The following is a 16,858-nucleotide window of genomic DNA, read 5'->3' as shown; positions in this document are numbered from 1 at the left end:
TTAATCCGGAGTAGTAACTTTCCTTTTTGTCAGTCCCAAGTTAACACGGAGCAGTGACTTTAACCTTGCTATCAATACGGTAAATTTAAGAGTGTGAATGTAATTAATCTTGCATCTTTTATGTTCAAAATTTTAATTTTAAATATTTTAAATTTAAAAAAATAAGTTAATAATTTTTCAAACTAAAAAAATAAAAATAAAAACTATGGAAGCAAACCAACCACAAATCTTAAAATGGGACATTCTGATCTTAATTAGTTAGCCAACTTTTTATACGCGAACTCCAATCACAATAGCAAATATGGTGGCATTAAAGGGCAGAGCTGGTCAGGGACGGAGCCAGGATTGCAAAGTAGGGGAGTTAAAAATAATTAAATTTATGATTACTCAATGTAGGGCTGTAAATGAACCGAGTTGTTCATGAACAGCTCGAGCTCGGCTCGGGCTCGTTCATTAAGCGAACGAGTCGAGCTTGAGCCCAATTTCTAGGCTCGTTTACTAAACGAGCCGAGCCTGAGCAACGTTGGGCTCGGCTCGCATAGGCTCGTGAACATGGGCTCGTCAAGGCTCGTTAGGGCTCGTGAACAAAGCTCGTATCAGGCTCGTTACATATATCAGGCCCATTTGTTTTTATTGTACATTTAAAATGTTTAGTCCATATTATTTTTAAGTTTGGACCAGCTCATATTTTTCATTAATATCGCCCAAGCATTATAACTCATTAGCCCAAAGTAAATCCACCATAGATCCATAGCCCAAATAAGATTTCGGGTTGGAGAAATCATCCAAATCTCTTGTGGAGGCAACAAGCCCCACAAAATTCATCATTCCAAGGTCATGGGCAATCAAATCAATCTAATTCTTAGTCCATGAACCGGCCATTTCAAGATTCTTCAAGCTATCATCCTCCTTCCTATAATGCAAATTTTTCCAATCAGAATCATGTCTCACCCATTAAATTAGAACCCATCTCATCCATTGATTTTGTAAGATATCAAAAAAACCTAAAACTACATCCCACCATTCAGATCTGCCTCTTCTCCACAACATCGTCAGTCTCTCTCTCTCTATCACTCACTCACGAGTTACGAATCAACTCCACCGGCGACGACAACCCTTCCATCTACACAACTACCTCTCTGTCTCTCTCTAATCAACTCAATCGCCATAACTCTCTCTCTCAGATCTGAATGCATCGTTTGTCATCGTCATCGTCGGCCGCAGTCCTCTGTCTTCGCCATGGACGTCGTCCGTTTCCCGCCGTCGTCTGTGTCGCTGTCCCTCCATCCTCGTCATCATCGTTGGTCATCCTTTGTCCTCGCCATCAATTAGGTACTGCATCAATTAATTTTTTGACAAAACTTTATTTTCACTTTAATTCCATGGATCTGGACAACCTCAAAACATTCTTTAGGCAGTTGCAGACAATTTTGTTTAGCCTTTTCTTCTGCTTCCTCTAAATTTATGAAGACTAATGCTCAATGGCCACAGGTAGCTAAATTAATTTATCTCCAACTTATTTTCCTCTGTGGTTTCTTTTTCTACTTAATATATACAATGTTTCAGTGGTTCTATAGATATTATTATCATGGGAATTTATAACTTTTTGATGTGTTGTATTTTCATAGAAAATGCATAATGCACTCATGCTCAATTTTGTCCTTTTTTCTTTTTTCGAAATTAACCCTTAATTTGTTCTTGAAACATAAAAGCTTGCACTACTGCACCTTTTTTTTTTTTGCCCTTTTTCTTTTTGTTTATGTGATAATTGATAAAGCAATGGAAAAAGGTATTGTGGCCTGTAGAATACTAATTAATTTTGAATTTTATATATATATATTTTTTTGTTAAACGAGCCGAGCCCGAGCTAAGCCCGACCTTTTAAAATCAAGACGAGCCCGAGCCCGAGCTCAAATTTTTGAGCTCGTCACGAGCCGAGCCCGAGCCCGAGCTGATCCAATAAACAAACGAGCCGAGCCCGAACAGCCTAAAGCTCGGCTCGGCTCATTTGCAGCCCTAACTCAGTGTGTCATCCATGCTCTAAATACGGAATTCTCATACATCAGTCATTCAATTAAACCTAATAATTTACAACCTTCTAATACATTTACGTATTTTCACAGTCAAGAATCTACTGAAGTTTTCTTCATACAAATATTAAAACAAACACGTCCAATAATGCAAAATATATATGTTCCTTATCAACAAATTTACATTAGAAAGAAAGACTTATGTGCTCCGCCCCTTACTAATTATTAATCTATTATATAGTAAATTATCCAATTTAACAAGAAATCATCAAGTTATCAACTCTTTTTTTTATATATATTTTTACAAAAATAAAAATCAATATTTCACTGGATTAACAATAATAATCCACAATATTCATTCACTTATATCTTAGTGCCTTACATACGAAGAGTTTATGTATTTTTCCATAGACTAACAATGTGTTTGATTTACTAGGTTGGCCCTGTTATGTTTTATTATGGTTTATTTTGTGATTGGATATGTCCATGGTTCGTGGACTTGCTCATATTCAAGGCTTGGCCTTTATAAATTTTATAACTCATTTTATTTATAGAATATTATGGATTGGGCTAAACTAATAAGAAGAATAGTATATCAGCTTATAAAAACAATAGTACTAAATTTTTTTTTTTCAATTGGACCTGGGCTATAGCCCAAGTTAGCCTAATACTAGTTACTCCGTGGAGCTGGTGTTAAGGAATTGGTAAATGGTGGCTAGGAATAAGGATAGAAAGACAGAGGAGTAAAAATTAGAGTTCCTCATATAGCACATCAATAATTTAAAATAGTCACAACTCTAGTGGGTCATTGAGTACCATAAAACAAGGTAGCGTGCTAAATTAACCGGTGACAAACAACTATGGAGTGAAATTGATGGACATAAAATACTAAAATAGTGACCACCTATCCCAAACCAAGTGATACTCAAATAGGAAAGATGTTCTCAATGTTTCGTTGGACACGCCACGAAGGCCTAGGAGAAGAAGAAACAGGAAGGCTCGCTACATCATCTAGCTTTTTTATGAAAAACATGAAAGAAAAAAAATTTGCAATAAGCAAGGGAATTTTTCAATTTCTGCTATGCAAAGTTGCTGCAGCCATTCAGCAGTTCTGGAGCCATCCATGGTAGGTTCCCCTAACTCCACCAAAAACCAAGGTGCTCCGCTTGATTTTTGGCAGGCCAAAATCAGCTACCTGAAAAATAGGGGTAATACTATCATATCAGACATTATTTTGACTTTAAAACTACCATTTTCTTGATAATGTGTACAAAATAAACATCTTTATTAGCAACATTCATTAGAAGTGAAAAATATTAAATGAGATTCCATCAGGGTAACCTTGCAAATGGGTCGTGAAGGATCTTTCAAGTTCACTAGCAAGTTATCACATTTCAGCTCAAAATGCACAATATTCTTTGAATGCAAATACTCCATTCCAAAGGCTGCATCCATGGCTATTATGAGCCGCTTGCGACGACCAAGATGCCTGAAAATTAACATCAGGAGAAAGAACGTGAATAAGAGAGAAAGATAAGTGCTTCTACGTGAGAAAGAAAATGAGCTAGCAACCGAATTTTAAAGATTTATAATTGGTAAAGTTTCAGTCAGGAACATGACCAAAATGATGGCATAACCAAACTTGAGAGCATAAGTAGATAATCACCTATCCTTGCAAAGTAAAACATGCCTTAGAGAACCATCAACCATGTACTATGCCACAGTAGCTAATGTCCCCCCTAGTCCATCTTGCACTACACCATAAAATGCCACCACATTTGGGTGGTGAAGCTTCGAGAGAATTTCAGCTTACCGCCAGAACTCTTTGGTCTAAAAATGATAAATATTAACATCTAATGTGGCAAGAATTTTTTAAAAATAAAATAGATATATTTATCGGCTTGTAGGTGGAGCATCAAAGGGTAAGTGATATCATAAAATTCTTTAAATTTGCTTCCGATGGGCTGGCTGTTTTGCAATTAATGGCTACACATTCACATACATGGCAACGGCATGCTGCAGTCATGACCCACATGGTCATGTACTGTTAGCAGTCTTAGCACAATACTTTTTTGGTAGTTTTGGGCCACAATTTAACGGGGGCCATTCGAGAAAAACTTTCTAAAAACTAGTTCAAATATAGTATTACTTTAGCCTTCTTGTTTTGTACAGTTGGAGTGGAGTACTTAGAAAAATGTTCTGGAAGAGGGGTAACTCGGTCAAATGTTTAAAACAAGCTGAATTTTTGACAGTTGTGCACTTTAGTAGGATTCATAACATGGTTGAGGCCCAAATTTTTAAAGGAAAATAGACACGAGTCATACAAGTGGAAACTTCTGGAATTTGGATGGCAGCAAAGCTGAATATCATACATAGAATTTTATTTTTCAAAGAAATAATAGATTTGAGTAGGCAAGGAACATATACAATCTCTCTTGCTCGGATGACCGACAAGTGAAGCAGCTCTTTTTTATTGGCAACGTCTGTTCCTCTCCATTTTCCATGATACACAGTCCCAAATGTTCCAGAACCAAGTTCCTTTAGTTCTTCAAGGTCTTCATTCTTTATGATCTGCCATAAGCATCCAGAAGAAATAATTCAAGTGATGTTAATGACATAACTCTGAATAGGAAAAATAAGTTCAACAATTTTATGCTAATAGATCAACAAGAGAAGGGAAGCATATAACAGAAGTAGAGAACCCAATGCTAGTGTGTGAACATGTGCTGTGCAAAGTGAGAAGTAAATCAGGAAATGCATGTTCTTGTGAATTCAAATTCGAAGCACACTTCCTTAGGCAGGCATACCTTTAAGTGATAGACCACAGGGAAAGTAGTATAAGGACGAGGCGCTTACTCTGCCATCGCTTTCTGTTAGGAGACCATGAACTCGAAAAATTAACCAAAAATTGTGTGTGTATGTATATAATTCTAGACATATCTAGAATAAAAATGCCTATAAATAAAAATTAATTATTTTTCTATAATAATTGCTTGATATAATCCCCCCCCTCCTCCTATTTTTTTTTTTAATTGAAGAACAGCACATATTGCTGATTACCAGTTAACATGTTATCTGGAACTGTCAATGCAAATTTAGAGTTCAAATCTTCGGAAATCAACTATTATTTTCCTCAATTGCAAAACTTTTTCCCCATACATCAACTATTTATTCAATGTTACACCAAAAATTTATAGAAATATAATCACAGTAGAAGCTATTTATTCACTATTATATCCAAAATTTATAGTAATATGATCAAGGTAGAAGTTATTCAATATGACAAAGGTATATGAAGCTTAGTTAAATGCTTAAATGTGATGTCCTTGTTTTTCTTATGGGATATAGTTAAACAACTTTCCAGTCTATCATAGAGAGAGGTTTGACAGTAAGATTGTTAAGACTTGTATTCTAATTTATATCTGTTATTAGTGCCACTAAAATAGGACCACAAATCCCACACGCTTCCAATCAAAACCATGGAACTATAATTCCAGAGTGATAACAGGTGCCTCCCACCATAGGTGGTAATTATTGGTAAGGAAAATATTATTCTTTTTCACAACGGAGAATGGGTTCTGCTCCCCTAGTCAAGCCACAGATATAAACAGCCAAACACTACAGTGAGATGCATGACTCTCTCTCTCTCTCTCTCTCTCATTATTGGTAAGGAAAATATTATTCTTTTTCACCACGGACATTGGGTTCTGCTCCCCTTGTCAAGCCACAGATATAAACAGCCAAAACACTCTTGACAGTGAGATGCATGACACACACACTCTCTCACGCATGTGTGCACATGATAACTAGTTCTTATTTAAAATATATAGTAAATCAGCATATTATGTGACCATAATAGATTTAGATTGAACTGACAGACAAAGTGTAACTAATGCCATCAATACACTAGAATAACAGTTCAGGGATAAAAAGGACCCAATATGCAGCATCATGAAAAAAAAAATTATCTCAAACCCCAACAGATGCATTTATTTTTCAAAAAGTAAGATCCATATAACCAAGCCTAAACAGGAGGCTAGTAGATTGAAGGCTTTGTTAAATTGCAGAATATTAATATGGAATATGGTATAATGAATGCCAGTAGACTTGGTGGCTGGTGCAAACGGGGCAAAGAAGCAACTTCTGTAAACGAAGTAGGTTAACCCAATTCGGATATAAGCATGGACAGATACCCAACGTTGGTTTAAATGTATATTAAATATCAAAACGTCAATTCAAGCAAAAACATACATAAAATTTATGTAACGAACCAGAGGATTTATGATGGAGTTTAAATATCAAAATGTCAATTCAAGCAAAAACATACATAAAATTTATGTAGTGAACCAAAGGATTTTTGATGGAATTTATACATCATGCATAATAAGAAAGAAACAGAAATAAACAAGAATCAAGTTGACAAAGGCAACCACAGCGGACCTTGACTAACCAACTGAACCACAGGATCTTCCTTGAACACAAATAAAATGAACTAAGTGAAACCTACTTATGAATAATGAGCATCTTTAACATGGATAGGTTCTATAGGTACACATGTCCAGAAATGCCACCAAAAGACTCGTGCTCTCATTGCATATCTTCAATTGATGATCTAATTCAACACAATCTTTTAGTGCTTAATTGCAAGAAATGGGCTTATGATATTCCTTGAAACACCAAATAGAGAAATAGAACACAGCTGTTTCTATATATATATTTTTTTCGTTCCATTTGATCTTTTAGGTCCCGACTTCACCTTGACGGTTATGCCAAGATGTCTTTAAAACCTATATGCGATGGATAGACTCATGTAACCATGACATATTTGCTATTTGCTTACTTGAACATAAACGTAATTTCTTTTTAAAACAAAGAAAATGGTTACTTCCACAAAAGAAAACAGTCGTTTTTTTACCAGGTACAATTGAAAATTCCTATTTATTTGTTATAACCACTTCAATTGCAAGACACTTTTTGTGGGTTGCCAATGTCTAAGGTTTATGCCTATGTCATGTTACTTTCACCTAAAACTAGGAAATGGTGGATTCAACTCAATTATTTAAATGAAAAGAACAAACAAATTGTAACATAAAAGTTGGACAAGCTCCACATTTTTCCCAAGAGTGACAATCACAGGAAAAAATTTTAAACCCATAAATTTGGCAAAGTAAGGTGGCATCCACATAAAAAGACCAATTACCTCTATAGCCTCTGATATCTACAGGGCCGGATAGTTAGAAAAAGAACCCTTACTACATGTGAACATCCTTGGACAAAAAGCCTGAACCTTTAATAACCAAGAATGGCAAAAAATAAAAATAAAAATGCATAGTTCATGTACAATCATTTAAACGCACAGTTTGCATATAACCATCTAAGAGAAATGAATAATGCATCCATCACACCTGCAAGCTACTGAGATCGAAATCTCCCAGAGAAGGATCCAGTGGAGGTAGGTCAACATTCCTGAATCCATCCTAAAAGCATCAAGGTTATTAGGATATAAGGCTGCACATAAGCATATATTATTAAGAGAGTCAGATCTTAATTTAAACCACCATTCAGAAAGTACCTCGTACTTTGACTCTCGTATTCGGTTCTCTACCAAACCATCAAATTGCATAGCTTTACTTTCTTTCGCTGAAGGACTGTAATCTGAAAGCAAAGCTATAGTGTCAGCTCCGATTGTACCAGGCAATTCTATCTGATTTTCTTCACTGAAATAGATTTGGGAATCCACATGGCTCAAAGTAATTCCATCCATCATTGACGGCATAAATTTATAACTCAAGGATCTTCTTCCTCAACTTTTGGTAGTCCAGAAGAAAAACCAAGATGATCCTGGTCAATAAAAGAAACATCCTTTCGAGGAAACCCATCTCGTGCCAATTTCTGGAAAAATGACCAATGTTGAGGTTCGAGATTTTCTATGTTCAAGCTCAAGTCTGCTCCATCTTTCTGCAAAGGACTATTACCAGAAGAATCCTCAGAAAGTATAGCTTTTGAGAATATATCCGAAAGGAAATCATGAGGGAATCGGTCATTAATATCAAACTATCAATAAGTATGTCTCCCTGCTCTGCTGTGGAACCAACCAAGGTCCCCCCCGCCGCCCGAAGAAACATCTCCAGTTGAGCTCCCTATCCAAGAAGAAGGTTGAGCATGCGGTGGAGTTCTATTGGTAGTAAAATCGCCATCAGACCTGCCACCCCAATCAAGATCTGGAAGATTGTGTGCATGATCTTCATTGTGATCTGTGAAGCCAATTGACTCACAACAGAGATTCTTGATCCAGTTTCTGATGGTGCGTCAATCAGAAGGTTCTTATCATTATCTTTTGTGGAGGTTGCTCCATGGTCACCCTTCAGAACTCTATCGTCATTCAACGCTTTACTATCATCCACAGGGTTTAGTATTGCCTGCTTCAACTTTTGAAGTTGTGGAAGTCCATCAGCAATGTTTTGAGGATCTGTATGCAATGGCTTTGCAGTTGAGATGGTCTGCTCAGTCTGGAGAGCCAGAGTTCCATTCTGCAACTTCTCTGATGGATTCTGAGATAAAATCCTGCATCAGATTGAGTATGGTTAATGAGAAACTGAGAACCAAGCGAATCATCCGACTTTGTTAAACTGCGCAAATCTGCCTGCTCTTGGGGAATTCGCTCAGAATGAAAGATCCTCCGAGCAGGCACGGGAGGCTCAAGATAGTGTGAACCAATTGGATCAGACTCTGAGTTGGCATATCCAGGAGCAAATGCACTGCTAGAGGCATTACAATCATTGTCATCAGATTTAGAAACCTGTGCTAGATTAACAGCACCAAGGGGCAAGGAGATCTGCACTGCTTCTTGGTGCCTTCCCTCATTCTTTGGAGACTTTAAAGGGAATTCCCCCAGCACTCTGGGGACTACAATTGATGCTTCTTCAACAGGAAAACAATCCATCACATTACCATTATAAGGATGTGACTAAACATGGCAATCCTTATTCTTGTCTGAGGGTTGAACATTTTCACGTCCAACCTCTTACTGAACCAACCCATCATTTCACAGCTTCACCTCCTTTACATGCATTTGTGTTTCATGTGCATATAAGCCACTAGACGGTTGCCCTTCATTCACACCACCTTGATGAGTCATAAGTCCATCAACAGGGTTTGGAACAGAACTTTCTCCAAAAGATGAGCGATTAGAAAGCCGAGGATGATCATAGCCATAGTGCCATGATGTATTAGCTGGCCATGATAAATCTGTGGATGATTTTCGTAAGCATTGGAGGAACTTAGTTGAATCGGTTGAGAATATTGAGTTGTCGAAGATGAGACAGTAAAGCCAGTCAAAGGTGAACTACTAATTCCACCAAATTCAGACGTAATTCTACCTGTGTTTCCCTCAACATTCTGTCCTAGCTCATTTAAATTATTTCCTGAAGAGCTCGCTAGACCATGAAGAGTTGAGTTCTTTCTGGATCCCATGGCCATGCCATTAACAGCAACTACATACTGAATCTCAAAGTCACCATCAGTGCTGCCCAGACCATAATGAGAATCATCCAAATCGCCCATGGAGAACAGAAACATCCTAAGTTTCTTCGAGCCTTCTCCATCCTCTAATACACTGCATTCCTCCATCATATTCTGCAGATCCTCATCACAAGACACAGAGAAACCAAGGCATCAAGATCCTCCCCAGGAAGCTGATATTTAATTGTATGAGTTTGGTTGTACACTGTTACAGTTTTCTGCCACAGCTCGTGCCAAGCAATATCCTTGCCGATACGAATTATGCGCATTTCACCTCCTACATATCTGAGATTTGCATCACTTGGCAGCGGTAGAATTTTACCACCAAATCTGCATAGAATCTTTGTTGATGAGCTACTAGATGCTCCAGAAGAGGCATACTCGTGAACAATTCCTCGATTACTGTTGTAGTCCGATGAAGTTCGGGGTACAGATTGCATGGATCCATAGTTGCTTCTGTCTTCATATAAAGAAGTGGTCTTCCTCTCAAAACTCTTTTGAACCTTTTCCTATTATGGAGAGCATTGAAATATCTGATCCACTTTCAGACCCAGTAAAGGAGATGCCTAAAATGCCTTTTAGGTCCATGTAGCCTGTCATGTAATTCGGGTCATTGGCTGTATTTGAAACAAATGGTTTCCAAGGATTCACCCAATCATGCATAAATTTGAGACAGAACACCTCACCTGTCTGTATTGAGAAATTAAGTACAGGTTTAGCTTTTGAAACATTGAGCTCTAGAGGTTTCAATATTGGCATTTGTGTAGCTTGTGGAGTCTAGCAACAACCCCCAAGATGTATGTTCAAGTTGCTCATTTCCACTTCCCATAGAATTGTATTGGACATTGTTATAGTTTTTTTTATTGTTCCATCATACAAGTGCAGGGCTTCCTCTGCTGTTAAACTCAATTTCAGTAGGGCAAATGCAAATGACAGAATACCACGAGGATTTTATGAAAGCCATACAGGAACAGCACATTCCTAATTGTCCCCAAAACAGAAACTTCACTCGCGGACAAGGTTAACAAATATCATGCACTGGATACAAGTTGAATTTGTAAATCACGGCTACTGAAACTCGAAATTATCTTCATCCAGCAACCAAGTTGTGTTTTATAGACTGAGACTCCTCTAGCATCAACAATCTTGACGACGCTCAGGTATACCTGCACTCTTCCCTACCAAACCAATAAAATATATTGATCTCAGTACATAAGCTGGAAAAAAAAAAAAAAAAAATCAGGCAGACAGTTTGAGTAATGAAGTTGATAAAGAAAATAATAACATAAGAATCATCCTAAAACTTAATGATTATTTAAGGAAAGAAGCAATATGAAAACTTTGTATGGTTGTTTAATCCAGATAAACTTGTGGTAAGAAATTTATTGTTACCACCTTATATACTAACTCTTGCATGAACAATGATACCTAAAACTCGAACATTCTTGTAATTCTATTTGCCAGAATGGATTTTTGGAAGGAAAAAGAAATCTAGCGCTAAACTCAAGCTAATCTCTTATATATATTTCAAGGCCATATGACCACCAGTGATTGCACCACAGTAGACCACTTTAACAATGGGGATATGGCTGATATTTTGTGTATTTTGTGTAGTAACACAGAGAACAGGGGATAACGAACATATGCTTAACAAGATAACCAGTTTATTTTACCCTTGATTACCAACTTTCTTTCCCACAAGTTATCTCTTTCCAATTTCAATGACCTTCCAAGCATGAAGACATAAAGAAAGGAAAAAGATCAAAAGAAAGATGAAAAGGAAAAAAAAAAAAAAAAAAAAGAGAGGAACTGAAGCCAGTGCAATCAAACATCAGATATTTTTTTCATTAAAGTTTAATAGTAACGGCCAATCAGATTAGCATTGGTTTCTCTTTGGGATTCGCTCCCCTTTTGAGTGCTTTTTATAAATTTTACTTACCAAAAAAAAAAAAATTCTCTATGACTAGATAAACATGTCATCGATAAGTTAATGCTCCCAAAGATGCAAGATAGCAAGATTTTGTTCGTCAGGACAATCTTGAGGAATTCAAAACCATTTTGCAAACAGTAAGGAAGATAGTCTAACTATGATCTGTCAACTTGGTAATGATTAGAATATATCACAGAGTTATACAGACCAGTAGCACTTCCTAGATTCATTTGAGCAGAACTCGGCATGGATCTCATCATAACTAACAAGAACTTTCATGGTCAAAATTCAAATGTTTCAGTGTAAACCATTTATAGAGAAGATTCCATCTTCAAAAACCTCCAAAGCGTCAAAAGTCACAACTTTGTTATTGATTAGCTCGTGAAAACACATTCTTATGGAAGATGTTGTCATCCCTGAAATGGATCTAGAACTTGGCAACTACTTCAGAAGGCCTTACTGGCTAAATAAGAACAAACATAAATAAAAAAGGTAAGGACGATGGCAATGATGAAAAAAAGTAAATGTTTGAACACATGTCATCCGAACAATAAGAAGCACTAGTAATAATTGAAGTTTAAGAAATCTTTCTAAAGCCTTGAAGTAAATTAATTTACTACAATGATCTCACAATAACAACCGGAATGTATTTTTTATCAAAAAATAACTATAATCATCATTCATCACAGGCTGAATGCTCTTAGTATAGCCTAAAATAAGATCCCAAAATGGGCTCCACTCTCAACAAGTTTTAATAACAGTAAAGCCTTAACAACCCACAGATCTAGCAAATATTTTGCCCCTTACTCCTGCTAATAAAGGAGCTGGAATTTTTTTTTCCCCCACAAAATTGTGGTGCCCCTTGAGGCCCTTACTTATTTTTTTATATTCTACTTTTCATATGTTCTGCCATAAAATTCAAAAGAAAATTGCTTCATGCAAATGTTAGTATAAACAAAAGACCAAACACCAACCCACTAAACATTTGCAAAATTTAAGGTAGGACATAGAGTCGTGATTGGACATACTTGGGATCGACTACACTGGCTACCACCGTCTTGTCATGATTCTACTACATCTTTGGCTATGCTTTCAACTCTGTGAATGACACGAAAATAAAAATATATATATATATAATAATTTGAGTATTGATTGTAATTGGAAGCAAGCTTCTTTTCATACTCAAAAAGACTAAAACCCACACCTGAATATTCATTTTGCTTTCTACATTTATGTCAAAAACAATTAATCTACAAATTCCCAAACATACCACGATCAGTTGTGAATGAGCAAAGAACCTGATCTGATCAGTTGTTAACGAGCAAAGAAATGATTTGATTGCCCAAACATACCACGATCGAAGAGGCAAGAGCAGCGACATGAGAAAGAGGGTAAACTTCTGCCAAGAGCACCCTAGATCTTCTCCTGCCAAGAGAGTATAGAGGATTCTGCAGAGTTCTGTGTAAGAACTGTGAAGTAATATTTGATTTTCCAAACATGCCGCTTTTTTAGTCCGGCACACTAAACAGCCGGACAAAACTATAAAATAACATAAATTCTCGCACTTCTAGAACTGCTGGTGAAAAACCGCCAGTTGCATAAAATTCTTATAGTGTACAAGGACAGACAGGAGTAAAATATATAACAAACTTATCATTTGAAGAGGGGATATTGATTACACAAATAAACAGTGACAACTAGTGCAACTTAGGCATAAAAATTGGAAGAGCTTTACATGGCAGCAAATGTTGTTAATCACATTTTTATATATCTTATACATTTGAATTCATCTTTCCAATACGATTTATATATCTTATAAATTTGCACTCTATCAATTCACAATGCAGTATAATATTTGCGGCATTTCTTGTCTTCTAATAATTAGAATATAACACACTCGGTGTTGTTAGGAGGAAGTAACATACTGAAAAGCAGACTTAATTTCGGTATGATACCAAGAGCATAGTATAAAAGCAACAAGATTTTTCTAAGCAAAGAACTGCAAACTCGATAAATCAATCAATTTCATATATAATATGATAGAAAATGAAACTACAATAAATTGAAATAGTCATAACACAAGTGGTCATTGAGTACCACAAAACAAGGTAGCGTACTAAATTAACCGGTGACAAACAACCATAGAGTGAAATTGATGGACATAAAATACTGAAACAGTGACCAACCATCCCAAACCATGTGATTCTCAAATAGGAAAGATGTTCTCAATGTTTCGTTGGACACGCCACGAAGGCCTAGGAGGAGAAGAAACAGGAAGGCTCGCTACATCATCTAGCTTCTTAAAGGTGTTATCCTTAATGTTGTAGGAGATGATCATAGTTGGGTCTACAAATATCACCAAAAACACATCCCCGTCATCTTCTCCATGAATTAAACCAAGCACAGTGAGTGTCTCAGGGTGGACAACCATCTCCGGTTTTGATGCAATTAGATCATTCATCATGGAGTTAAGCCTAACCCGGTACTTCAATGACCACTTGGAGTAGTCGCTTTCCATCTCAAAGATGTTGGCATTAAATCCAGTACCATCACAATATTCAATAAGATGCAAATGACCTCTGGACTCTCCAAAATACCAGCGTTGAACAGTAACAGGCTGAAATGGTGCAGATGGCATTGGGCAGAATCTTTCTTGATCAACATCAAAGTATAGGGAAGGTTGTTGTGATAGTTGGGAGAAGGAAATCCAATGGATGGAACCATTGCAATAGACTCCATCACCGAAATGCACACTTAATGGTGCCCTAAAAGGATGATGATCACCAATATTGGGTTGTGCCGCCCGCCAGGCATGGGTTTGTGAGGAATAAATATGTACATAACACGAGTAGGCACCACAATTTAGTATAGTTTTAAGTAAAACAACTTTGTAGTGAGGTGATTTCAAAGGATCAAAAATCATATATAAAGAGTCAGAAAGATAAAAGAGCCCGGGAAGAGTGCGTAATTTCTTTGTAGTGGGATTGTAAACATGGTACGACATCCTATTCTGATGCTTTTGAACTAAGTAGAGGAGTACAAAACCATTACGAGAGTCTTCTATGACAGTACTAGTAATGTCAGGAAAGTGAGCACTGAGTGACTGCTTTACATCTTCGGCATTAATAGTAATAGTAGAACTATTACATCCATTCTTCAATTCAGAGTGAATGAGAGGAATGTATTTGATGAATTCAGATCCGTATTTACCGGTTAAGAAAAGGCCGGCGATTTTGGGATCATGAGATTGTGGATGCTGCTGTTGCCAGTGGAGGAGACAGAAGCGACCACTGGAGATGAGAGAGAGCCATGCTTTAGAAACTGACTTGAATCGAAGGACGGATTTCGGCGGCAGACGCCGAAGGATCTCCACAACCAGGTCGGCGTTGCAGCCGATGATTTCAGAAGCAGCGACGGCGACAGAGATTTGGTCCGCCGACGACGATCTCTGCGCATTATTCCAGCGGCACCTTTTAAAGTGGGAAGCCATTCCGTCAACAAATTCTGATCTCTCAAGCGGACGCCTTTCGATCTTACCTTCTGCTACCGCTTGCCTTGTGACTTATATAGGCAACTAAATCAAAACCCTAATAAAACCAGAACTGGTTGTTTATGTATCTATCTATAATTCTATATAGTCCGTCTCTGACTCAAGGTGTCGTCATGCTTTCTTTTTTGTCAGTCCCAAGTTAATACGGAGTAGTAACTTTCACCTTGTTATCAATACGGTAAATTTAAGAGTGTAAATGTAATTAATCTTGTATCTTTTATGTTCAAAATTTAAAATTTAAATATTTAAAATTTAAAAGAACAAGTTAATAATTTTTCAAATTAAAAAAATAAAAAAATAAAAACTATGGAAACAAACCAACCACAAATCTTAAAATGGGACATTCTGATCTTAATTAGTTGGCCAACTTTTTATACGCAAACTCCAATCACAATAGCAAATATGGTGGCATTAAAGGGCAAAGCTGGTCAGGGACGGAGCCAGGATTGCAAAATAGGAGAGTTAAAAATAATTAAATTTATGATTACTCAGTGTGTCATCCATGCTCTAAATACGAAATTCTCATACATTAGTCATTTAATTAAATCCAATAATTTACAACCTTCTAACACATTTACTTATTTTCACAGTCAAGAATCTACTGAAGTCTTCTTCATACAAATATTAAAACAAACACGTCCAATAATGCAAAATATATATGTTCCTTATCAACAAATTTACATTAGAAAGAAAGACTTATGCGCTCTGCCCTTACTAATTATTAATCTATTATATAGTAAATTATCCAACTTAACAAGAAATCATCAAGTTATCAACCCTTTTTTTTATATATATTTTTACAAAAGTCTTCTTCATACAAATATTAAAACAAACACGTCCAATAATGCAAAATATATATGTTCCTTATCAACAAATTTACATTAGAAAGAAAGACTTATGCGCTCTGCCCTTACTAATTATTAATCTATTATATAGTAAATTATCCAACTTAACAAGAAATCATCAAGTTATCAACCCTTTTTTTTATATATATTTTTACAAAAATAAAAATCAATATTTCACTGGATTAACAATAATAATCCATAATATTCATTCACATATATCTTAGTGCCTTACATACGAAGAGTTTATGTATTTTTCCATAAACTAATAATGTGTTTGATTTACTAGGTTAGCTCTGTTATGTTTTATTATGGTTTATTTTGTGATTGGGCATGTCCATGGTTCGTGGACTTGCTCATATTCAAGGCTTAGCGTTTATAAATTTTATAACTCTTTTTATTTATAGAATATTATGGATTGGGCTAAACTAATAAGAAGAAGAGTAGTATATCATCTTATAAAAACAATATTACTAAATTTTTTTTTTCAATTGGACCTGGGCTATAGCCCAGGTTAGCCCATTACTAGTTACTCCGTGGAGCTGGTGTTAAGGAATTGGTAAATGGTGGCGAGAAATAAGGATAGAAAGACGGAGGAGTAAAAATTAGAGTTCCTCATATAGCACATCAATAATTTAAAATAGTCACAACTCAAGTGGGTCATTGAGTACCATAAAATAGTCACGCATGTGTGCACATGATAACTAGTTCTTATTTAAAATATATAGTAAATCAGCACATTATGTGACCATAATAGATTTAGATTGAACTGACAGACAAAGTGTAACTAATGCCATCAATACACTAGTATAACAGTTCAGGGATAAAAAGTACCCAATATGCAGCATCATGAAAAAAAAAAATTATCTCAAACCCCAACAGAAGCATTTATTTTTCAAAAAGTAAGATCCATATACATATATATGCAATTCAATTATTTTACAAATATTAAAAATATAATATTCAATTTAAAATCACAAATCAT

The 16,858-nt window shown here is 36.1% G+C and overlaps 1 protein-coding gene and 1 pseudogene across 1 annotated transcript; both read right to left on the bottom strand.

Annotated features, from left to right (window-relative positions):
* Positions 1-3,109: 3,109 nt before the first annotated feature.
* LOC132314656 (uncharacterized) lies at positions 3,110-10,380 on the bottom strand (annotated as a pseudogene).
* A 3,307-nt stretch (positions 10,381-13,687) lies between these two features.
* Positions 13,688-14,971, bottom strand: LOC132314655 (F-box protein At5g07610-like). The gene has a single exon (XM_059813489.1). It carries the CDS (start codon positions 14,969-14,971, stop codon positions 13,688-13,690), a length of 1,284 nt encoding a protein of 427 aa, XP_059669472.1.
* Positions 14,972-16,858: the final 1,887 nt, after the last annotated feature.

This window comes from Cornus florida, unplaced genomic scaffold (assembly GCF_030987335.1).
Source record: "Cornus florida cultivar Cherokee Brave unplaced genomic scaffold, ASM3098733v1 CherokeeBrave_3.0.0_Hap2_Chr06, whole genome shotgun sequence".
In the NCBI taxonomy this organism is placed as follows: Eukaryota; Viridiplantae; Streptophyta; class Magnoliopsida; order Cornales; family Cornaceae; genus Cornus; species Cornus florida.
Note: the sequence above shows the minus strand (reverse complement) of the source record. Positions and strands in the feature narration are given on the sequence as shown.